The sequence below is a fragment of the Sorex fumeus genome, unplaced genomic scaffold (assembly GCF_029834395.1).
Source record: "Sorex fumeus unplaced genomic scaffold, SorFum_2.1 ptg000008l, whole genome shotgun sequence".
Lineage (NCBI taxonomy): Eukaryota > Metazoa > Chordata > Mammalia > Eulipotyphla > Soricidae > Sorex > Sorex fumeus.
In genome coordinates this window covers 1,859,380-1,883,173 of record NW_026606065.1, presented here as the reverse complement: position 1 = coordinate 1,883,173, position 23,794 = coordinate 1,859,380, and the positions used below count along the sequence as shown (strand labels likewise).

The 23,794-nt window shown below is 40.3% G+C and overlaps 1 protein-coding gene across 1 annotated transcript in view; it reads left to right on the top strand.

The window, feature by feature from the left end:
• LOC130019123 (cytochrome b5 reductase 4) overlaps positions 1 to 23,794 on the top strand; it is a 58,494-nt gene that overhangs the window by 13,056 nt on the left and 21,644 nt on the right. The window contains exons 3-10 of the mRNA XM_056109706.1: positions 1,082 to 1,182; positions 5,100 to 5,181; positions 12,397 to 12,426; positions 15,803 to 15,863; positions 16,288 to 16,348; positions 18,670 to 18,763; positions 20,963 to 20,992; positions 22,425 to 22,547. Coding sequence (XP_055965681.1) covers positions 1,082 to 1,182; positions 5,100 to 5,181; positions 12,397 to 12,426; positions 15,803 to 15,863; positions 16,288 to 16,348; positions 18,670 to 18,763; positions 20,963 to 20,992; positions 22,425 to 22,547 — 582 coding nt within the window. The remainder of the gene's footprint in view (positions 1 to 1,081; positions 1,183 to 5,099; positions 5,182 to 12,396; positions 12,427 to 15,802; positions 15,864 to 16,287; positions 16,349 to 18,669; positions 18,764 to 20,962; positions 20,993 to 22,424; positions 22,548 to 23,794) is intronic.

Genomic DNA, 23,794 nt, shown 5'->3' with positions numbered 1-23,794 from the left:
ATAGGTGATAGAGTGGAAGTATTAGTGTGTTGTGTTCATAGATCTGTTCTTCAAGCTTTAGTGCGAGTGTTTCGTTCTTCCCTTCTGCTTAGAGGACGTTCATCATCGATCTTCTGTTTTTCTGCACATCTTGTGAGCAGAGCTGCTGTCTTTGTACTCGATAGTCTTTTTAGGGTTGTTTGCATATCCTGTGGCCCCCAAAACAGACAAGATAGCATCTCCGTTTAGAAGAAAAGACTGATCTAAATGAACGTAATAAAAATAATGTGTCCTCCCAGAAAGGACAGGCATACTTCCTGCCCGTTATGAAAGATTCCCATTTCCAAAGTTCTCGCCTGACGCATGACTCACTGAGTATACAGAGGTTATCTTGTCTCCTTTATATATCTCTGCGGAAATGGAGTTCCAGGAAACACCTGCAAAGGCTAACATTCTGGGCACGAATTTTTGTTTGTTTTTGTTTGAGGGCTACATCCACAGTTGTCTGGTCTTCCTACACCTAGTTCTGTACTCAGGGATCGCTCTGGTGATTCTCGGAGGACCATATGGGTTGCCAGAGATTGTACCTGGACCACATGCATCCAAGGCAAGCTCCTTGCTGGCTACACTCTAGCTCTGGTTCTCTCGTCACCACTTTCAGGGTGGTGTCCTACTGTCCTGTGCTTCTGAAGCAGGAGCTCAGGTTATCTGCCAGGACTCAAAAAACAGGCAGACTATGATTCATTTGTAAGGGTCGCATCTGATCGCATCTCAGATACTTTTTATTCTTAATAGTTTGAAAAAAATCATGATCTGCTCAGTAAGATTATTGGTAAAGGTGTATTTATTTATTTATTTATTTTGCTTTTTGGGTCACATCCAGTGATGCACAGGGGTTACTGCTGGCTCATGCACTCAGGAATTACTCCTGGCTGTGCTCGGGGGACCAAATGGGATGCTGGGAATCGAGCCCAGGTCAGGCTACCCTACCCACTGTGCTATCCCTCCAGCCCTGGTAAAGGTGTACTTAAACTCCTGTTTCTAGTTTGCTTCTTTTCAAGTAAGTTCCTTTAGGATATTGTTTCTCCTTGCTTTGCAATAGGGCTTGTTTATAACGTCAGTCCATATATGGAGTATCACCCTGGTGGAGAAGATGAGCTGATGAGAGCAGCAGGAGCAGACGGAACGGAACTTTTTGATCAGGTAAGAGGTGGAAAGTGAGTCTAGCCATTACGAAGAAGCAGCCAGGGCTCTTGGATGGAGCAGCGTGGCATGTGTGAAAAATAACTGTAATCGCATAAAGTGCGGTTAGCTTGAATTTTTGAAATTCTGGAGAATGCTTGCAAATAACAGCCATTTATTTCATTTGCCTTTGAATTTTATAAAGTTTCAAAGGCAGTTTAAACCGACTACGACAGTGCTTCTAAGGGCTTGAAGCCACCTCTTGTGGCAGGTGTTTATTTTATTTTAGTTGATTGTGGTAATAATTATGATTAGATTATAGGAGGCAGGGGTGGTTAGAGGAAAGAACAAGCCATGCACCTTTTCTGTGCTTTTTCTTTTCTCATTTGTGTTAATAGATGAATAGATAATATAAATTTTCTAAGGCAGCAGCAGAGAACCTGTGTGTATGTGTGGCTGTCTCAACTCATATGTGAATTACTTATTTCCCCTTACTAAAAACAATTAGTTCTATTTAAAAGTTACCTCATGTATATTGCCATCAACTGCTGAACTGTGAGTTTAAAAAAAAACTCTTCAGAAGAAGAGACACTTGCTTTTGCCTCTCACATCCTTTGTTTTGTACTTCTTGGTAGTTAACTGTGTTCCCCTACTGAGTTTATATCCTTTGAGGCACTTGAATGAGATTAGGTTATATTTATAGTTACTATCTCATCAAAAAGACACTTGGTACCTATTCCTTCAGTTTCTCCTACATTTTAGGATGTTTTTTTTGACCACGTTGCCAGAAATAGAATTTGTCTTATCTTTAAATGCGGGCACCTTTGTACTTGGTTGCATTTGCTGAGAGTGGCCGCATCCCATTGATTGTTAATGTCTTCCTGGGTTAGCGATCTTATGTTTGCCCATTGGTCGGAATGCTTGGGAGATTATTGGGGAATTTCCTTTGTCATCTGATACTGGTTGATCCTAGAAGTGTGCACCAAACAGAAAGATTTGAGAACATTTGCTTAGAAAGTTTACTGCTATCCTTCTCTTTTTTTTATCTTCTCTGTACCCTCTTTAGGCTGAATATATGGACTCTTGCTACTTTTTCTTTGATTTAAAATTTTTTGACTATCTTGATGTCCTGGAAACTGTGGTGAAGCTTCTCATCTTTCAGTATTTGAAAAATTTCATCTTTCCCACGCTACTTGAGTTGTACACACAGTATTAAGTAATCTCTCCGTTATCAGATTTCCTTCTCTAATTTTTCGCCTAAGCTGAGTTTCCAGAAGTCTGATGGGCGGGGCCGGGGGTCTGGCCCAAGTAGTAGGGAGTGTGTTTATTACATGCTCCCGCCTCAGCTGTCCTGTTGCCCCCCACATTGCCAACATTGCCTCTGTCTAAGGGCACAGCTGGGCGTGGCCTTCACAGCAACAACAGAATCCTGTGCTTAATGAGTACTTGATAACCTGTTGACCTATCAGCTCATCGTATTCTCTGTAATCGCAACTCATCTTCCCTTTCCTCCCTTTCCTGTTTGTGGTGGCCTGAACATGAAGACAGAAAGCCTCTTTGCTTTGACTCCTTATACCCCAGCATTCAGTTACTGGAAACATTCTGCAGTGCTGTCTTTAGACATTATATCATCTGGTATCTAATCACTGCCTTAGATCAAACCAGAATGATCTTCCTTAGCCCAGATTTTCTAATACTGTCCTGATATCTTTGGTACTAATTAAGGCAATATGTCAGCTGGATTAGTATTCTAAAAAAAGATATATTTTTTTAGCACCTTGTTCTATGACTCTTAGAGACTTAGTTTAACTATGAAATATAATTAAAATAATTCATCCGACATTTGAAGCCCCCCAAATGTTCTATCAAGGTAAATATTTTCTATAAGTAATTTGCTGTGAGCAAACTGAAATCCTTGCCATTTTTCCACCAGTTATATGTACTGAAGTCTGGCTTTGTGATTGAGAAATTCCAGAACTTTGCCGTTTTGATTTCCTTCATTTCCTGAATTAAAATTGTACCAAATCCCATACATCTGAGATAATCTGCTGTATACATTAGTGAATGATTTCAATTAATAAATAAGTATCTATTTATACATATTTAGTATATGTGCTGCCGAAGTGAGCACATATACTGGGCTGGAGCGATAGCACAGCAGGTAGGGCGTTCGCCTTACAAGCGGCCAACATGGCCGACCCGAGTTCGATTCCTCCGCCCCTCTCGGAGAGCCTGGCAAGCTACCGAGAGTATTCGATATGCCAGACACAGTAACAACAAAGTCTCCAATGGAAAGGTTACTGGGCCTGCTCGAGCAAATTGACGATCAACGGGAGGACCTTTACTTTACTTACTTTACTTTATACATATAAATATTTTTTACACATTTGCTGTATTACTGTACATTTATTTACTCCAGAGTATATGATTACGACTCTTACAGAGTATATGACAATTACCTTAGTGATTTTTGTTGTGCTTTGTTGAGTAACATATTATCATATTCCTTTACTGATCATTTATAGTTGGCATTTAGGTTGTGTGCAATATTTTCTAAAATAAATAGTACTATGATGACGATCTTGGTACATGCATATATGTGTGCAAATATTTCTTTGAGGTAAATTCCCAAATTACTTGGTACAAAAAGCAGCTATTTAAAGTTTTCAATGCATATTGAAAAGTTGCCCTTCAGAAAAAAATTTTTTAAGTTTATTTCCACTGGTAACTTTTTCAACAAGTGCTGTTGGTTATTTTCTTTGAAGTGACAGTCTCAGGTTTTCATTTTCAAGAAAATGTCTGTCAGATATCCCTGTCTGAGTAACCTGTTTGTTTATGGGTCGTTAGGTCATTCTTTTAAGTGGGTTTTAAAGAAAACTGTCCATTTGAATTTGTAAATCAAACAGTTACCAAGCTGTTTTTCCTCTGGACTCTCATTTTACTTTGAAAAAGTATTTTTTGAGGACACACCGTTTTTTTCATACTGAATGTTAAAAAAGATAAAGTAAAAACCTGTAACAAGGCCTGAGATTTTTATTTATTTATTAGTAAAGCAGGGTGGTTTTTATTGAATCAAACTTGCTTAGGAAGATGTGAGAGGAGAGAAAGAGGGGAAATATTGTTTTTAAGAGACCACACGGGCTTTTCCAGAATGGAAATAAGTGAGCCAAGAGACATCGAGACAAGCTAGCTAGCGAGGCTGGTTTCTGTAGGGTAGTGGTTATCACGTTCGCCTAACAAGACAAGCTAGTGAGACACACACTCAAGGAAGAACAGGGACTTGAAGAGCAAGCCCAGGGTTGAGATTTTCTTTTATTTAATTAGTATTTTCCCCTATATCACAAAACATATTCTTTAATGAAACCCCTGCCTCTTTGTGTCCTCTGATGGTGAAAATAATGATTTTAGTACATTTTGATGAGTGCTAAGATTCCCTCAATTTTATTGTTGACAGTGCAAATGTCAGCACTGTGGAAAAAGGGGAAAAAAAAACACAAAAAGACATAATCCTCGTATTATCAAAACCTGAGGCCCCATGGATATCTGAAAGAGTGTCCTGAATTTCTGGAAAGCTCTAGACAGTAAGTCGTCTAGTATGTGGTGTCCCAGAAATTTTCACACTGATTGACATACCCTCCCTGTTTTTCAGAAACAATTGCCCAATCCCTTGAAAATCCACCTTCTCTAAGGGAACTAACAGAATGTGGCCTGACATCATGCTGGGTCATTTCAGCGTCCACCGTCACCCCACCCGTGTGCGTGCGCGCGTGCGAGCATGTGTGCCTGTTACGTGCGTGTTTTCACTGAGTTTCAGAAGGCTGTTTGAGTAATCCCTGCCCACGTTGCCTATCAGTTCCTGTTGGCTAATTCAGTCTGATGCTTAACTTTTCAAATGTCGTATAGTTAGTTATGATGTTGTCATTTATTTTCTGTGTCAGGTTCATCGATGGGTCAATTATGAGTCCATGCTGAAAGAATGTCTGGTTGGCAGAATGGCAGTCAAACCTGCAGTTTGTAAAGGTGAGTGGTGCCAGTCTTGAGCTGCCATTGTGTGCCAGGATCCCACCACCGATCTCTCATTATCCCATGGGATTGTCCTCCTGCCTACCTCCCGAAAGCCCTTAGATTATAGTTCTCTTAAATATATCTCAGGGTTGTTCCCATTGGACATAATCTAATAATCCCTTGCTTTGTTTCTTTATACTCTTAAATGAGTGCAGTTATCTAGTATTTGTCCTTTTCTTCTCAAGAGTCATCTTTTCTTATAGCTGAATAGTATTCCATTGTATGTGTATATGTATATGTATATATATATGTATATATACACCATACATAAATTTTTTTTAGCAAGAACTAAAAAGTTTTATATATTTTTTCCCTCCTTTTTAAATTGAATCTCCATGAAATACACAGTTACAAAATTGTTTGTGACTGGGTGTCAGCCATACAAACACCACAATTTCTTTATCCACTCATCCGTTGTTGGGAACTTGGGTTGTTTCTAGTTCTTGTAAATATTATAAATAATGCTGAATTGAATAAAGATAGGCATATGTCCTTTTTGATTAATATTTTGTATTCTTGATTTAGATAATGCCAGTAGTAAAATTAATTACAGGGTCAAATTATTCTTAATTTTTTGAAGATTCTATATTATTTTCCAGATGGTTCCACCAGGATTGAATTAGCATCCTTCATATGCAACGACTCCGCAAACGTTTAACCATTTCTTGGCTTTTTAGTATAGTGTCAGTGATGTCATTCTGATTTGCATTTACTCAATGATCAGTAATAATGTTTTTTCCTCAGACCTGTTGATTGTCTTTATATCAATTTAGAGCCCAGAATTCATTTATGATACAGGGCTCGATGTATGAAGTGGAGCAAGGAGGACCTCTTCAACAAATGGGGAAAACCCAGTCACAAAAATGAAACTAGACTTCATGTCATACAGAAAGGTTAATTGAAAATGGATTGAAGACTCTGACATGACCTATTTGTATAAGATACATGGAGAAAAACATACACAGAATTCTCCAAGATTTTTTTTTTCCTGAATTTAGAAAAGATTTTATTAAAAGGATAGAAGGAAAGGGAGGAGGGCAGAGAAGAATTCTTCAGACCAGAAGTCCCTCTCCAAGAGGTTAACCTCAGGTGTGATCTTCACTGTGACCCTGCTGGTTAAAGCAAATGAAAGTAGAAATAAACAATGCTACTGCATCAAACTTAGAAGCTTTTGCAAAACAAAATAAATGAGTCTCAGAATTAAAGACTACACTAATTAAATGAGGCTCCAAATTAAAGACCTCACACTGAATATTGAGGGAAAATATTCACATATTACACATCAGAGGACTAATAATCCAGAATACATCAAACATTCCCATTAGTAATAGCAAACAACCCCATCCTAAAATTGGGAGAAAAGATGTAAAGATAGTTTTTCAAAGATACCATAAAGATGGACTTTGACAATTTTAGATATTTGATAGTAGTGCTTTGTTGAGTCCTGTACTGTGGCAGAAAGGAGCCCTAGTCATTTCTTTTGAATAACTTCTTGGACTTACCAATTAGGAAAAATTGGTTTGTTCAGCCGTTCTTCTATTTATGTAGTATGCCGACTTTTGTAATTCGGGGTGTATTGCCAGGGCCTTCATCAGCAGTATGGAAGCAAAAGAGGCTTACCTAGATAAGCAAGACAGGTGTCCAAAGATTCTTGGCTTTCCTATCTTTGGGCCAGTTTCTATCTCTGGGCCTCAGTTTTTAATCTTGACAATAACTCAGCGGGCTAAGAATTGTCACAGTCACTGTCCTCTCGTTGTGCATCGATCTGCTCAAGCGGGCCCAGCAACATCTCCGTTGTATCCTTTTACTGTGTTTGGCATATCGAATACGTCACGGGTAGCTTGCCAGACTTTGCCGTGTGGTGGAGATACTCTCGGTAGCTTCTGGGCTCTCCGAGAGGGGCGGAGGAATCTCACCTGGGCCGGCCTGGTCGCTGTGTGCAAGGCAAACGCCCTACCCACTGTGCTATCACTCCAGCCCCCAGGGCTAAGAATCAGAGAGTGAAAAGCTTCTTATACAGTGCATATGATACTCAAAAGGGATTATTATCTTTTCTTCTTCCAAAAAAGAGGGAGTGGGTAGACTTGGCCTTTCACCCCAATCAGTTGTTCAGACCAGTTAAACAACTTTCCTAACACATGGTCTTTCAAAGCCTAACTAGTCTAACACTAAACTTCCCCCAGGAGTTGAGGGACATTCCTCCCGCTTTCCTGTGAAGTAACCTGCTGTGGTCATGATCAACTCTCCCGTCTTAGTGGGACCTTGCGCTGTTGCTGTGCCTTAGATGTGCACTTCTGGTAGTGTTCGGCCTTTGAAACCCAGGGGCAGCAAATGCCAGTTAGGTGTGCACAGACCAGCAGGCCACAGGCCATTCCTAGAACATGTTTCCCACCAGACAGGGAAGTTGCCAGAGCTGGGTCTGTTGTGGATTCTGCTTGTGAAGGTGAGGTCCTTGACGAGACTCCCTTTGTGGAGGGAGCCGTCACTCTGGTGGCAGGGCAGAACCCTGTCCCTCATCCTTCCGCAGGCCCCTTCGCCTTCTTTCTTTCTGGCGTAAGAAAACTCTGGCCTCTTCTGAGTTGTTTCTTCAGTGTGAAGGAACCTGACTGTCCACAGCAGCGTGGCTAACAAAACCAGGGAGCAACGTGTGTGTACTGCAGAGACAAACACGTGTCAGCTTGTTGGCTGATTGGATCTGCTTTCTAGTTTTTCAGGGAACGTTCAGATGCGAGCTCGCTGAAAGAATGTTTGGTTTTGCTCAGAATAAATTTCGGCTGTCTCTGATAATCAGAGTCATGCTGCTGGAAATTTTTCCAAACCAGTTTCCTTTGTAAACCAATCCCTTTTTCTCTTAATTGATTCCTAAATTCAGTGATTCACTGCCCGTAGAAGATAGGATCTTGACTAAAATTTCTCATTTTCTAATTTTCCCTCATCCTGAATGTCATGTATCTTATTTACACAATCTGTACGAAAGGTCATACGTTCTTTGGGAACACCGTTCAGAGTAATCAGAGAGCATGCCAGGGTCCTTAGGCTTCTGTTTCATAGGAAACATGAAATTAGTCAAAGGGCTTTGCTCATTTTCTTCCTTCCTCCCTGGAAATGAAAAACAGATAATCCTCAAAATGCTTGACCAAGTTCAAAAACACCATTGGATGTGAGCGTACTAGTTCACAGGGAAATCCCCTGGCACCAAAAATTTGGAAAATGAAAAAAATTAGACGGACGACACAGCAGTCTGTAGTGACGAGCTAGCTTACGTTCTCTCTTTCTCTTGGTACTAGGAGAGTCACACAATATTTGTAGTGCTTTGGTATAGTAATACCAAAATAAAAGCACACCTGGCAGTGCTTAGAGCATGCTCTTGATGGTGCCCTCTGGCAGTGTGCGGGGTGTCATTTGAGGGCTGGCCATTGAACGTGGGTCTGCTGCATGCAGGGCATGGCACGCACCTTCCTTGCTGTACGACCTCTGCAGCCCCTTCACAGTAAATTTAACGCTTAGATGATAGAAAATCAGATTTGCATCAGTAAGTGTCTGAACTCTGCGAGTGCTGCATGTGGCTTGAACTCTTGCTGTTCTGGGACTGAATCCAAGTGCACTTGGGGGCTATTCTTGGAAGTCGGAGGGACTGCGTAGGCTGGAGATTGAGCCAGGGCCGCCTCTTACAGTGCATGTGCTCTGGTTTCTTGAACCATCGAGAGTTTTAGCCCACGGCGTGAACTCCTGAAGGTCTGCATGATGAGTGATGGTTGGTGTCTTGTCTGCATTTGCCTTGTTTATGAGGTATGATAGGGGAGAGGAAAGAGAGATTATCTCAGAATTTGTAACCACAGCCCTGTTCGTATGAAAATTGAGAATTCGAGTACACTATTGGAATGGTCTCAGAAACCAAGTCAATAAATGGAATGGTTTCTCATGACTTGTTTTCAGGTATGTCTACAAACTTTTAATGGTGGGGCACATTTTGAACCTAAAACTCTGAGAATTCCCACAGGTGTGTCTCAGAAGAGTCTTTAATGCAAAATAAAAAAATAAGATAAAGCATAGAAACAATAACAAGATGTGACTCCCAGAAGTTCATTATTCATATATATGATTAAGATTATATGTTTAATATGTTTGGGACAATAAGAATACTTAATGATGCCTAGCTTTTATTTTTTATTTGTGATAGGGTAAGTAGAAAAAGAAAGAAGAACTACAAAAAGTAGCCACGTACAATTGACAGAGAATCAAATAGTAGTTCTAGAAATAAGAAGGATCTGGTGTGAGTCAGTTTAGGCATAAAAGTAGTATTCATTGAACTCAGAAATGGCACAGAAAATATCGAGGGAGAAAAAAGAGGGGGAGAGAGGGAGAGAGCACTAATAGAGTAATAAGATCTAATATGTAAATGTTTCCAGAGTGATAATGATCGAGAAGCAGTGGCAGCACGTGAAGGGACAATGCCAGATTTTTCCAGAATCATTAGACCACAAATCCTTAAAGTCAGAAAGTTCAGATTGCAAACAAGATATATAAAAGAAATGCCTAGGTAGGTAGTTCTGTTTAAGCTGCAGAGCAGGAAAGACAATGAGAAGATCTGAAAAACAGCCAGAGACATGCAGAGTTTGGAAGCAAAGCAAGTGCTCTCTGCTGCTGAGTTATGTCTCCAGCCCGAGACTAGTATTGAGTGCTGAGAAAAATTTAAACAGCTTTAAATTCCATACAAAGATGGAGCAAAGATACTCAGGCCTAAGACCCACCACAAAAACCAAAACCAAAAACATAACACAAATTGAAGAGAACGTGCATGGGGAAAATTTCAAACTAAACCCGAATCACAATGAATTTAATTATTGTTATCACCTGGTTCAGAGGAACGCAAACACATTTCTAATCCAGAGTGAAAGGTGAACTCTGAGGTACTGTGAATTCACAGTGGTGGTGCTCAGGGCTTATTCCTGACTCTGCACTTAGGGATCACTCCTTGTGGGGCCCATGGGACCATATGGGCTACTGGGAATCAAACCCAGGCTGACCACGTGCAGGCAAGCACCATGCCCTCTGTACTCTCTGCTCCAAAACCTTTTTTTTTTTTTAATGTTTCTTTCTAGTCCTGATATTGATTGCTATGCAGCATTTTTGCTGAAAGAACACCCCTTCCCTAGACTTGCCTGAGTTCAAATCTCATTTCTGCTCATAAACCCTTTAGCTTTTTTTAGGTGTCAGTTGAGAGAATGGAGTGTTATTCCTCTGCAGAAAATGGAACTTAAGAATAAAATATCTTAGTATTGTTATGGGAAGTTTTGCAGATTACCCAGTGCATAAGAAATGACAGAGGGTGCTCGTAGTACAGTGCTGTTACTACTCTGGGTCCCGTGACTCTTTCGTTGCTACAGTGCTGAGGTTTCTTATGGTTCTGCTCCTTTCTGTTTTCCTAGAATAATCAGATCCATACTAGCCTGTATTGGGTGTCTGTGCCATGAAAAGATGGTTGTTTCCTGGCATATCCTATATTTATCTTATCGACAGGGCATGTGATAATGGGAATATAAATGTATCTATCACTAGAAAGTCCATTTGGATTGTGAAGTTTTGCTCTGTTCAGGTCAGCAGCGGTGGGGATGAGGTCAGTGAGTATACTGAACTTTATACTTTGGCCTTTTTCATCTCAGAATCCCTGACTCCACCTTTTTTGGGGTGACCTGCCAGACTTGGAATAGAGAGATCTAAAACTGGTATTTTGTTAACACAGTGGTAGGGCATTTGCCTTGTGCACAGCCAGCCCGGCCGAGCCAGGTTCGACTCCTCCGCCCCACTTGGAGAGCCTGGCAAGCTACCGAGAGTATCTCGCCTGCACGGCAAGGCCTGGCAAGCTACCCGTGACGTATTCGGTATGCCAAACACAATAACAACAAGTCTCACAATGGAGACGTTACTGGGCCCGCTCGAGAAAATCAATGAACAACGGGAGGACAGTGTTTGTTTTGTTGGCATTCTCACAGTCGGGTAGTTCCCAAAGGATAGATAGTTCACAGCTTCTCTGGTGTTTTCTAGCATGGCATGTGTGTCTGGAAAGAAAAGGAAAAACTATATAATACTAACTTTGTTATCAAAATAGATATGTTTTTATGATCTTGTTTAAGACAGTGCTGTGGTTTGTTCTATACTCAAAAGGTATCAGTAATGAGTAAAAGGAGAAACATTGAAAAGGGAGGCTCTAATTACTGATTATTTGTGTGGGACACTCTATTGTGTGAAAAAGATGAGGTAATTTTTACCCTTTGCCCTTATTCTTACTCCTTGTTGTCATTATAGTAGCCCAGTAGCTACACCTGGTTATTTCGCACTAGAAATATGACTAAAATAAGATGCACAGCGAGTTTGAAATGCATACTGGATTCCAGAACTTAGCATGAAGCAAACAATATCAATATGTCATGGTTTTTATATTGATTGCATGTGAAAATGATAATATTCTGAGTATATTTTGTTAAATTTGTTAGAAATAAAATTTGTCTTATGACAGATGAGTGAAGTAAAGATAATTTTGAATCTAATTGATTGGAAGTCAGGAAATAAAAAAATTAAAAGCGTTACTGGGGATGTAACTCTGGTAGAACACATGACTTTGCATAGATGAAATTCCAGGTTCAGTTTCTGGCACCAGATACCAGCCTCTCCAACCACCTGCCTCCCAGAATGGAAAACTTTGGTGTAAATTAATTACCTTTCAGTCTACTACTTGGATATTATGTTAGCGTGTCATCTTTTAAGTTTTTGACTTCAATGAAAAAGAATGTAAAATATCTTTTTTTAGATTTTTAAGATGTTTGTTTCATTTGTATAGCATAATTTAATAAATTCTGTTAATTTTGACTAGTTTCGAATATGATGACCTGGATAAAACATACAGTTCAAGAAAAATGACCAAAGGAGTAAGGAAGAAAAAAAAACCCAAAAAACATGTAATGGTGTAATGATTATGTAATGCAAACGCCTGAAGGAATGCCTACCAGTCTTTAGATATGAAACTTACGTGGAATATCAGCTGTTTGTTAGCTTAATATGTCTCCTCTGATTTTAGAAGAAGGATGTTGAATAAAAAGTCTTGGTTTGAAATTAATTGAACTTACTCTGACATTTTGTATTATCTGACTTTTTTCCTAACTCGCCGTGCAGACTCTCGAGAGGAGAAGAAAGTCATAAATGGTAAGTCGTATCAATTTAAAGCCCACGCTGAATCCTATTCAGATGAATTGCATACAGTGTCATCAGAGTCATTTTGGATATTTAGATATTTTGCATATGAAACGTGACTTAGAAAATTTGACATTAAGTTCTTCTGACATAGACATTATTCTCTTCTGTGACAACTCGAACTCGTTTCCCCCTGTCCTCACTTTGAATCCACGTTGTCTGTGAAGGACGAAGATTTATCTGAGAAGTGCAGTTGAGGTGGTTTTGATCACGAGGATGTAACAGAGTATAATTATGCCGGGCCAGTCTCCCACATACCTATTCAGATCACTTTGTGTATGTGCAGCTGTGAACCACAATGTTAAGTGACACGTAAGATACAAGAGCAAGAGTGAGCAGTCACGGCCCTCCTAGCAGGTGTGCGCCCCTCTGGTATTGGCATGCAGGTGTTGAGTCACTTCTTTATCTGCCCTTCTCTGGGATCAACATTTCTGGTCTCTTCAGTCTTTCAGGTATGACTTGAAATCATGACTTCCGCTCCCTGCTCCTCCAGTAGGGGGTGGCATAATGGTTAGCGTTGACCTATATAATGCAAGCAGATGCTCTACTTTTTTTTTTAATGGAATCCTTGTGAATGACAGAATGACAGACTTATTCGATCTTAATTTTCACGTGTACAGGATCCCAGCACCAGTCCCTTCGCCTGTGTGCCCTCCACCGGTGTCCCCACTTACCCTTTGCCCTCAGCCTTCCTTATATGGCAGGCACTTCTCCCCTCCCCAGTGCCCTGGTGGACCCTCCCAGAGCTGATTCAGCCCCACCCCCATCCCAGTGGCCGGCTTTCTACTGAAGGCCACCAGTTCTCCTGCTCCTGTTTCTTTTGCTTTGGGCACTTGTTCTTCCCCGAGGCAGTTTCCTCATCTCCCGCATCCAGAATGAGAGACGATCAGACTGTGTCTGTCCTTGATCCTCTGATGAACTTCACAGAACGTGATCCTCTCCAGACCCATCCACAAAGCAGCGAATTGTATGGTTTCATCTTTTCTTAGAGCCGAATGGTACTCTGTTGTGTATATGTACCATAGCTTCTTTATCCATCCTCTGTCCTTGGACATTTAGCTTGTTTCCAGATTTCGTCTCTTGTCCGTAGTGCTATAATGAACATCTGGGTGCAGATGTCTTTCTTGCGTTGTGCTTTTGGGCCAAGGAGTGAAATTCGTGGGTCGTATCAAAGCTCAGTTGCTGGTTTCTTGAGGAATGTCATATTGTCTTCCAAAAAGGCAGAGTCAGTTGATACTCCTATCAGCAGTAAATCTGGGTTCCTTATTCCCCAAATCCTCAACAACAACAATGCTGATTGTGAGGAGAAAAAAAAATAGAATCAGACATGATAGAACTGAAGAATTTGATAGGTGAAATGAAAAAGTCACCGGAAGGCCTCAGTAGCATAATAACAGCAGCTGATGACAAAATTAGTGGAGCTCCGAGATGAGACACAAATTCTCTAGACAACAGCAGAAGATCGGGGGGGAAAGCAGCTCAAAATAAACGGACAGGCGAGAGAACTTTGGGAGAAAATCGAGAGCAGCAGCATGAAGATTATCAATACCCCTGAGGACCAGGGAAGCAACTCTGACGAAGAAGAATTTCAAAAATTATTGCTGAAATTTCCCAGAGCTGAGAAGTGCACGCATTCAGATTAAAGAGGCCTGAGGTGTACCAGTTAAATGAGAACCACTGATATGAAGTACTGAAAGCAGCAAGATCAAAGAAGGAAATTACATACTATCTCTCTAGCCCTTTATCAGATAAAGTTCATATTAATTATTGAAGTCTTGTCTTATAATTATGTATGTAGTTCAGTGGTAGAGCATTCTTTAGGTTTACGGCTAATTAGTTCTTAACTTAGACCTTATTATGTCATATTGTTGTTAATTTAAGAATTAAGTGTGTTCTGCAGTTACATGGGAAGAGACCCTATACACGGGAATAGACTCTGCCAAACTTCTGAGCTTAAGGCTCATGGTCAGCTTCATCAAAAAACAAACAAACAAAATAAACCAAACAGCTGTGTGACTCTTGGTGCTTACATTAAACTTTTGTGTAAACAGGAAATTCTGCAACTAAAACAACTTTTGAAAGTTTCTAATATTTTCAGAAGTCTTTTAGTAGCAATATATTTTGTTTTTACTTTTGTTTTCTTAACTAAATCTTAGAGCTGTAATGTACTGATACTTATATACAAGATCTCTGGAGTCCCGTGTCTTAGAGTTTCCTAAAACAATTTGAAAACCGTAGCTTTTGTAGATTTTTCAAAAAAAAAAATAAACTCATTACTTTTGGTTTATTACTATTAATTTTTCTCATTTTACATTAGAACTGTAATGCCTCTAGAGTTAGCTGGGCAAAACAATCACGATCACGACCATCCTGTTATTCGTCGATTGCCTCGAGCAGGCCCCAGTAATGTCTCCTTTGTCCTAGCCCTGAGATTTTTAAAAAAGTGCCACATTCAAGGCTCTTTCAGGGTTCGGAGAATGAGACCCATCATTGTTACTGGTATTTGGCATGCTGGGTACGCCACGGGGAGTTTGCCAGACTCTGCGTGTAGGCAGGTTACATTCGGTAGCCTGCCAGTTTGGGCAAAACATCCAGATCAAAAGAAAATGTAGCTTACAAAAATGCCATTTCTGGAAAGGTCACATATAATCAGTAAGCTAATTGCAATATCAGACATTGAAATAGTGGTTACCCAAAGCTCACATCACCGAAACTTCAGCAGCATGTTAGTGGTGGCCTATAGAATGTCTTAATGGCTGAAATTGAACAATCTTCACACTGTTTCCTATGTGGACACTTTTTTGTAAGCTTGTTCAGCAGTTCTTCATAACATACAATACGAAATACATTATTTCGGTTGTGTTTTAGGACAGAGATGGAGGTTTGGGATGGAAGCATCCCGAATTTGGTGGTGGGAAGGTGTAATGGTGGTGGTTTTGGTGTTTTGAATATTGAGTGCAATCAAACATTGTGAACGGACATAAAATTAAAAATTTTTTAAAAATTTAAAAAAAAAAGTAATGTGGAGTTCATGCCCAGTTCAGTCCTCTTAATCAATGGCTGAATAAATAGCAGTGCTCCTACATTATAAAAAGAAAGAAAGAAAGAAAGAAAGAAAGAGAAAAAGAAATTGTGGTCATCCTTGGGGGCAGAGTGGTGAGTGGAAAAAGCACCAGGAAGTGTCAGCTACAAGTGTTTTACTTGATGAAAATTCTCTGTGTGGTCGTACATTTTTGATTTATGTCCTTCAATCTTAATTCAGGAAGCGTAGTAGGAAAGAACGATGCCTCTTAGGTTAACTGTGGCTGTTCTGTTTTCCTTTTCAAAGGCATGCTTCCCAGAAACCCAGGAACAGATAAGTGTGCCAAAGAAGGCCCTAGTTCTCCAAGGTATGCGTTCTTGTTTTATTTTTTAAAAGCTAAATCAGTTCGACATCAAAAATTATGTTCTTTTTAAAATAAAACCACTCTGATTTATTACTTCCTTGATTAATCATGCTTCGGGGTCCAAGCACTTGTAGTGTCTAGTTTATCAGACACTTGAGAATGAGCCACACTGTAAACACGAACTTAAGTTCGACCCATTTTAAATATCAAGGCCTTCTTTTAAAAACAACTCAAAAATATTTGTTGTGACTATAAGATAAATGTCCATGGTAGAAAACTTGAAAAATATGGAGAAATACGAAGAAAGCGATCAAGTCTGTTGTCATCGTCGCAACTTAATGTATCTTTTAATATAAAGATGATCTGAGTGTTTTGTTAGTGGGCATGGCTGTTGATACGATTATTGTTTTTCAAATATGTTTTTTAGCTATGACTGGTTCCAAACGGATTGCTCAGTCACCATTGCCATCTATACCAAACAGAAGAAGGTAAACGCGTCTCTGAAATTCAGAGCTGGAGGGGAGGGAAGGGATATAAGTGCTCCATAAATGTCACTTCTGTCAGGGACTTTGTTGTATCAATTTATTTGTTCACAGCAGCTCTGTGACGTGACTCCTTTCATAATCTCTGTTTTACTTGTATCAGAGAGAGCAAGGACTTTACTGGGAGTCGCGGAGTAAGGAACAGGTCTAGGAGTTTGGATTCAGGCATGCCGGCTCCAGGATACGTTTATGCAGCCATGCTCTAGTCAGCCTCTTAGACTACTGTTTTATAGTGATATTTTTTTCCCCCCAGCATAGATTTAAATAGAATTCCAGTGAATTTTTCCATAAAAGCTCATTTCCCTCACATAAACGGGATTTGAATGATAGAAGAGACTGCTGTTGCGATTAAGTTAAACCTTTAGTGGCACTCAGATTTCTTTTTGAAACTATAATTAAGGAGATAATTCATTTATGAAATTATTTAACTTTGGGTGCCTCATAGTTGTAGAAATTAGGGCTGCTACAGTGGCCCAGAGAAACTTCGCTTTTATGGGACTTAAAGTCCAACTCAGATGTCAGATAAATAAGCAGAGAGAGAATTTAAAACTTGCACAGGGGCTGGCGTGATGGCACAGCGGGTAGGGCGTTTCTCTTGCACATGGCCAACCCAGGTTCGATTCCCAGCATCCCATGTGGTCCCCTGAGCACCGCCAGGAGTATCTCCTGAGTGAATGAGCCAGGAGTAACCCCTGTGCATCGCCGGGTGTGACCCAAAAAGCAAAATTAAAAAAAATATATAACTTTTGCACAGTTGGGGCCAGTGAGATGGCTGTGAGGAGGGAGCCCCGGCCTCACATGCTGGAGCTTCAGAGTTCTGTTCCGTTTTGTTTTGGTTTTTGGTTTTTTGGGTCACATCCGGTGATGCACAGGGGTTGCTCCTGGCTCATGCACTTAGCAGTTACTCCTGGCGGTGCCCAGCGACCATATGGGATGTTGGGAATTGAAACCGGGTTGGCCGCGTGCAAGGCAAATGCCTTCCCCCTTCCCCACTGTGCTATCACTCCAGTCCCCGAGCTTCAGATTTTTTTTTTCTTTTTGGATAGCTAAGTTGCTTTAATTCTTTTTTTTTTTTAAGTTTTATTTATTGAGTCACCGTGAGAACAGTCACAAAGCCTTTCAGTTTAAGTCTCAGTCATACAATGATGAAACACCCGTCCCTTCACCAGTGCACATTTTCCATCACCAAGAACTCCAGTATACCCCCCCCCCCCCCACACACACACACCCCGCCTGTGTGGCAGAGTTCCACTTTATCTATGTTGATCACATTCAATATTATGACTAGAACCCCAACATTATTATTTGGAATTTTCCCCAACATTCAGACCTGCCGCAAAGACCTCATTAGATAATTTGTTTTCTTTTGCTGATCATGAAGCGCATATGACGTCATGTGGCCTCAATAGCGGCCACGCAGAGCTTCAGAATTTTGATCCTGGGACCCCTGGCACCCCATGCCCCCCTGAGTGTTGCTGGCAGTGGCTCTCAAGCACTGCAGTTGTGATTTTCATGGAATACCCAAACACTTCCAGTCCTGGAACTGATACGATTTTCACATTTGAGAAACAGTGTAGATTTAGAACTCGTTGTGAGAACTAGAAATTTCTGAACATTCCTGGTGCAGTAGCAGACCCATATCTGAAGCCAGTGAGTTCCTCTGGCTCAGGCAGGATCATTTCACCATGTCACGGGACAGCTACTATTTATCTGATGGAACCAGGAAAGCCCAAGGCACTGCCTTCCCCTTATTCTGCTCCCTCTCATTTTAAGCTCATTGCCTGAGTGGGTAAGGACTGCCAGCGGGCTCAGTTTCTGCTTGCAGTAACAGTGAGATACCAGGGCTAAGGGAAAGGCCAGTGCATGGAATGTACTCAGGGTGGTGTGCAGATCATAGGTACTGAGATCAAAGCTACGTAGAAAGCCCATGGTGCTCAGGGCTTCTTCCTGGCTCTCTGCTCCAGGATCACTTCTTCTGGCACTCAGGGGCACCATATGCAGTGCCAGAAATCAGATTTGGATTAGCCAGGTACAAAGCAAGAACGTTAGCCGCATATCTCCAGTCCGCTAAGGTAGATATTAAGTACACATATGTAATTAAAAATGATATGTGCTTTGGATTGTATAAGAGAGAGAGAAAACAGAACTGATGTTTATTTAGTTTCGTGGTTCAATGAATGTCATGTGAATGTCTGCTGATTGTCTTAAAAGTGTGGTTGTAGAAATTTGGAAAGAAATTACAATTTAATCTTTCTCTTTTTTTTAAGGATGTCAATTTAGATTCAATAATAGTTGATCATAAGGACGATTCCTTTAGAGCAGAAACAATTATCAACGATTATTCATATCTTATACATATTAGTAAGTATTTCATTTGTTATTAGCTTCAAGAATAAGCATTTTTTTATAATTCTGTGTGATTATTTTTCAGTACTAAGAGTATCTGATTCTTTACTAATATTTAAGTGTGGCACTAATTTAGGGAATGAATTTTTTGTGTGTGTGGTTGTCTTTATCACTTTCGATTAGGCTTTCCTAATATTTCTTCATGGTACTGAAAGTGCCAGCTGATGAAAATCTGACTTCATCTTTCCTAAGTTTGAACCACGAGATGCAATAAAATTGTCGATAGTGTGATCTATTTGATGACTTTGCTTCGTCAGTCTCTTTTGCCTGAGCTCGTCAGACAACTCCCAGCAACCTGTGTGCCCTCCCTGGTCCTGCCCAGCACCCAGCGCTCGGTTTGTTCCAGCAGCCTGTCTGTCTCCTTCGGGTCTTCGGGACGTCAGAGCTGCTCCCGAGGAGTCTGGACAGTGGAGTTGCTTTGTCACCCTCAGTTGCTTGTCCATGAAACATTCGCTCTTGTCTCTTGTGATCTCAGGACGTCAGCGTGAAAACCTAGAATCAGAGTTTCCAGACCTTTAATCACTTGCAGCATAATGAATTGACTCTATGGTGTCACCCTTTTTCTGGGGGAGGGGGGCGGGGGTTGGGGATGAGTTGCATAGATATATACTTTAAATTGGAACATCACCAAAGATATGCCACTCTTTTCTACCTTTATAAAGGCGATAGAATTCTAGTTAAAAAGAGGAAAAGGAAACAACAAAAATTCAAGATTCAGAAAAATCATCTTGGTAACTGTTCTTAAAGCATCATTCTAACGTGAAACTGTTTCATTTACTTCTGAATATTTGAATATTTGGTTGAAACTCTCCTAGACGGGAGCACAGACATTCTCCTGGTCTCAGCTGGCTCAAGATTGAGCTGACCGAGTTACTCTGTTAACGAAGTCAACCTTCAGTTCTCAATTTGACGAGAAGAGATAAATGATTTCCGACATTCTCTCCCCACTTTCCCCTTTCATTAGCTCAACAAGTCTTGAACTTTAAGCCTCTCTCCTAGAAATGTATCCAGTTCTATATTTCGTTAGTGGAAGATCTCTCAGTTTCTTGTAGGAGAGTTTTAGCCAAATACTCAACTACCTAGAAAAGTAGACCTTTTTCATCAGCACTGTCATGACTTTTCCACAAGTTAGAAATCTCTGTTGTGGGCTGGAGCAATAGCCTAACAGGTAGGGTATTTGCCTGGCAGGCAGCTGACCCGGGTTCGATTCCCAGCATCCCATATGGTCCTCCAAGCACTGCCAGGAGTAATTCCTGGGTGCAAAGCCAGGAGTGACCCCTGTGCATTGCCAGGTGTTACCCAAAAAGCCAAAAAAAAAAAACCTGTTGTAAGCTTTTGTCTTTTCTGTTTCATATACTCCATGATTTATTTTGTTCACATTGGTAACTAACTGTATTATTCGCACTTAATTTTTTAAAAAAATCCACAATCAATATGAACTTCTTGGTTGTTAATATTGAAACAGTAAAGAAAAAATACAATATGGTAAGTTCGAAATAACTGTTAGTCCTTTGAAATTTAGGCCAGATGTTTGTAAAAATATGTCCTGCATCCTCCCCTTGGAGTGAAAGTTCCATCAGGTCAGGGATTTTTCTCTTCTGCTAACACCTACCTAGTGTTGTTGTGTCCTTGACACCTACCTAAAAAGCATGTGGCACAGAGATGCTCAGGATTTTTTTTCAGCTCTTTCTTCTTCCTTTGCTCCCTTCTTTTTTTTTTTATTATTATTATTTATTTATTTATTAGGGAAACACCATGAGGTACAGTTATAGGCTTACCAATTTTGTGCTTGGGTTTCAGTTATACAATGATCAAGTGCCCATCCCTCCACCAGTGCCCGTCATCCATCACCACGGGTCCCAGCATCCCCCCCCACCTTCTTGACTTGTAGAATTGTCAGTCTAGAGCATAGTTGACCTAGTTTAGTTGTTGACTTATCAAAGATAAATGAGGGGAAAAAATGGAATAATATATTATCTATAAGTTGGCTCTTTATTGTGTAAAAGCTCTTCTAGTCTCACAGTGTTTTACTTTTCCTGAGAGATCCAAAATAATGCAGAAAAACCATTTAAAAACCATTTACATTTTCTAATGGTATTCATAGTTATATGAGTTAAAGCAAAATTTTCAACCATGTGTGTTTTTCTTTCCCAGAACTAAGCCATGAGATTGAAGAATTTTCTGGTAAGCTCCCCCCAAATAATCATATGTATGATTGTGGTGAAAGAATAATCATATGTATATATGATATATATGATTTTATATGTGAGCTATATAGGAGATATCCTTCCCCTACTCCTGACATGCAGCTTGTAGAAATAAACTTACCCAAATGTTGGCAGGGCATGAAATTATGAATAGTGCTGTATACAAATGCATGGTGTGGATTTTACATAATCGTTCAGGATCTGAGGCTTTCATGAAATAGTATTTCCTGGGGGGTTTTTTTTTGCGTGTGTTTGGTTTTTGGTTGCCTGACTGGTTGTTTTTTTGCCTCCCAGGACCCTTCCAAAGTGATTGGCAGCCAGCCGGGCTGCTGTTCTGAGCAGTGCTTTTAGGGGGGGCTGTGCTGCTTCTGGTGACCTGAAACCCCTGGCAGTGCTCAGAGCTCTAGGGCTTCACACAGTGATGGTCACTAGACCAGAGCTGGGTCAGTCTACATACAGGCCAGGTGCTTTAACCCCTGTCCTGTCTCTCTCGCCCCTGCATTTAAAAAAAAAAAGTTTTTATTGAATCGCTTCAAAAGATAGACCATTACCAAGCTGTTGTTAAACATGGGTGGTGGGATTTGTACACTGGCGAAGAAAGAGGTGTTGGAACTTAATATGACTGACACCCAATCTAACACCATTGCGACTGATTTTTAAGAAGTTGCTAAATTGTTACTGAGTTACGTATTTGTGAGGTAGAACAGAAATCGTTTTCTACAGACAAAATACGTTAGGTTTTAAAATATATAAATTTCACAAAAATATGTAAATCTATATTTTGTGATCTGGTAGGATTTAAACCGTGTTGATCATTCACAGTTAAAAAGATTCACGGCTAAGAAGCTTTTAATTGTAAAAGATGTAACTGCACTCTGCAGGATCCCATTCTCCTGAAGCTTTTTTGGTCGTTACTAAAGCTTAATAAAGCTCAGTATTGATCCACCACATTTACTCCGAAAAACCCGTTGATGCCAACGAAGAAACATGAGGAATAGAAATTGCATTTGCTTTTGCGAGCCCACTTAATGCCTGATTTGTATGTGACAGCCTTTGTGTTTTAAGTTGCCCTTTGTATATTAGTTTGCGTGAAATGTGTGAAAATCAGCACACGTTTGTTATTTTGGCGAGTAAGTACTCACAGCCTTATTTGTTAGTGATGGTCATCTTCTGTATCACACCAGTGTTTGAATTGCTTGAGAAAGATGAGCTTCGAAACTTCCTTTTGGGTTTGAAGCCACCGTCAGCGTCGTGTGCTTAGGGGGACACGAGGTGCCTTGAACCCAGCCCTGCATGTGAGACGTCCATTCCAGCCCCTTGAGCGCTGTCTCTTGCTCGGGAGACTGGCTTTGACATGAACTCATATATCTGTTGTCAGTGAACACAAATGAAATCCATTTTCTTTTCAGTGCGAATTGTTGAGGTTGTGGGGAAGATAGAGATTGTCCTCAAGAAAAAAGAGAAGACTTCTTGGAAGAGTCTTGGCCATCCCCTGGAAGCTCATAATTCGTTTATTCCAAAGAAAGATAGAGGTTTGTACTGTTATTTCGTGGCATGTATTCAAGGATCCTGTGTTACTGGCACACGGATACCAGAATTCAGAAGGCCGCTGTGGGATCAGCCAAATAATCCTTGTGTGTCCCCTCAAAGAAGTACAAACGGGATGTGTGCGTGTGTGTGTGTGTGTGTGTGTGTGAGAGAGAGAGAGAGAGAGAGAGAGAGAGAGAGAGAGAGAGAGAGAGAGATTTCTCCTTTGAAAGATCGAAATAGATTTAATTTCAGACTGTCTAAACAGCATGGCTAAGCCATTGACCTTGATACTTGGATGAAGCTCCCTTGTGCGAAACTCTTGAGACTTTCCCAGCCCTCCATTCCTTCAGGTTTCTGGTCTTGTTTTAGTTTTTGTGTTTACTAAAGTAAGATTGACTGTTTTGGGGGAGGGAGGGGTATATTTTGTCTTGTTTTGTTTGGGGGTTGCAGTAGGCCATACTTGGTGGTGCTCAGGGATTACTCTTGTTTCTGTCCTGAGTATCACCCCTGGTGGGCTCAGGGGTGCAGGAGATTATTTTTTCTTAATTAATTAATTAATTTTATACTTATTTATCACTGAGATAATATGGTTTTTAGTAATGTTAGTTTTACACTCATGTTAATGTTTATACTTTTGATATGCAGTGGTTTTGTCCCATAGCTATCACCAGAGTGCCCAAAACCCTGTATACCACTGTCCCTTGGTCCTTTTTCTCCCCTTGTTTTTAGTTTTATTTTGTTTCATTTTACTTTGAGATTTGTGTTGTGCTGAGTTACTTATTTCTGTTGAGTGACTTCTGTTCTCGTGTTTGACTTCTAAGAATGCTTTTGATTTCTGTTCTTTTATCTTAGCATCCTGTTCTTAGTAGTTTTGCCTGTTCTTTTAAAAACTACTTAAATTAATTAAACTCCTAATTCGTTAGGAGTTTTCTTTTGCCTGCATAACTGCAAATGTGGTCCCTGGGTTTTTTTTGTTTGTTTGTTTGTTTGTTTTGTTGTGTCTTTCTTATTAAATACTTTCTTTGGATGTGTGCTAATCCCTGACTGCCTGCTCGTATTTAAATTTAATTGAAAAATCTGTGCCTATTAACAGTAATATTACTGTGGCCGTGCTGCACTGTTTCTCTGGAAAGTCTGGAAATGATGTCTATGTTTTCTCACAATCTCTGGGCGAATTACCTCCTTGCAACGAAGAGTTCGTGTCATCTAGGAAAAGAGGACTGTAGTGTCCCTCCCATTTCTGACCACT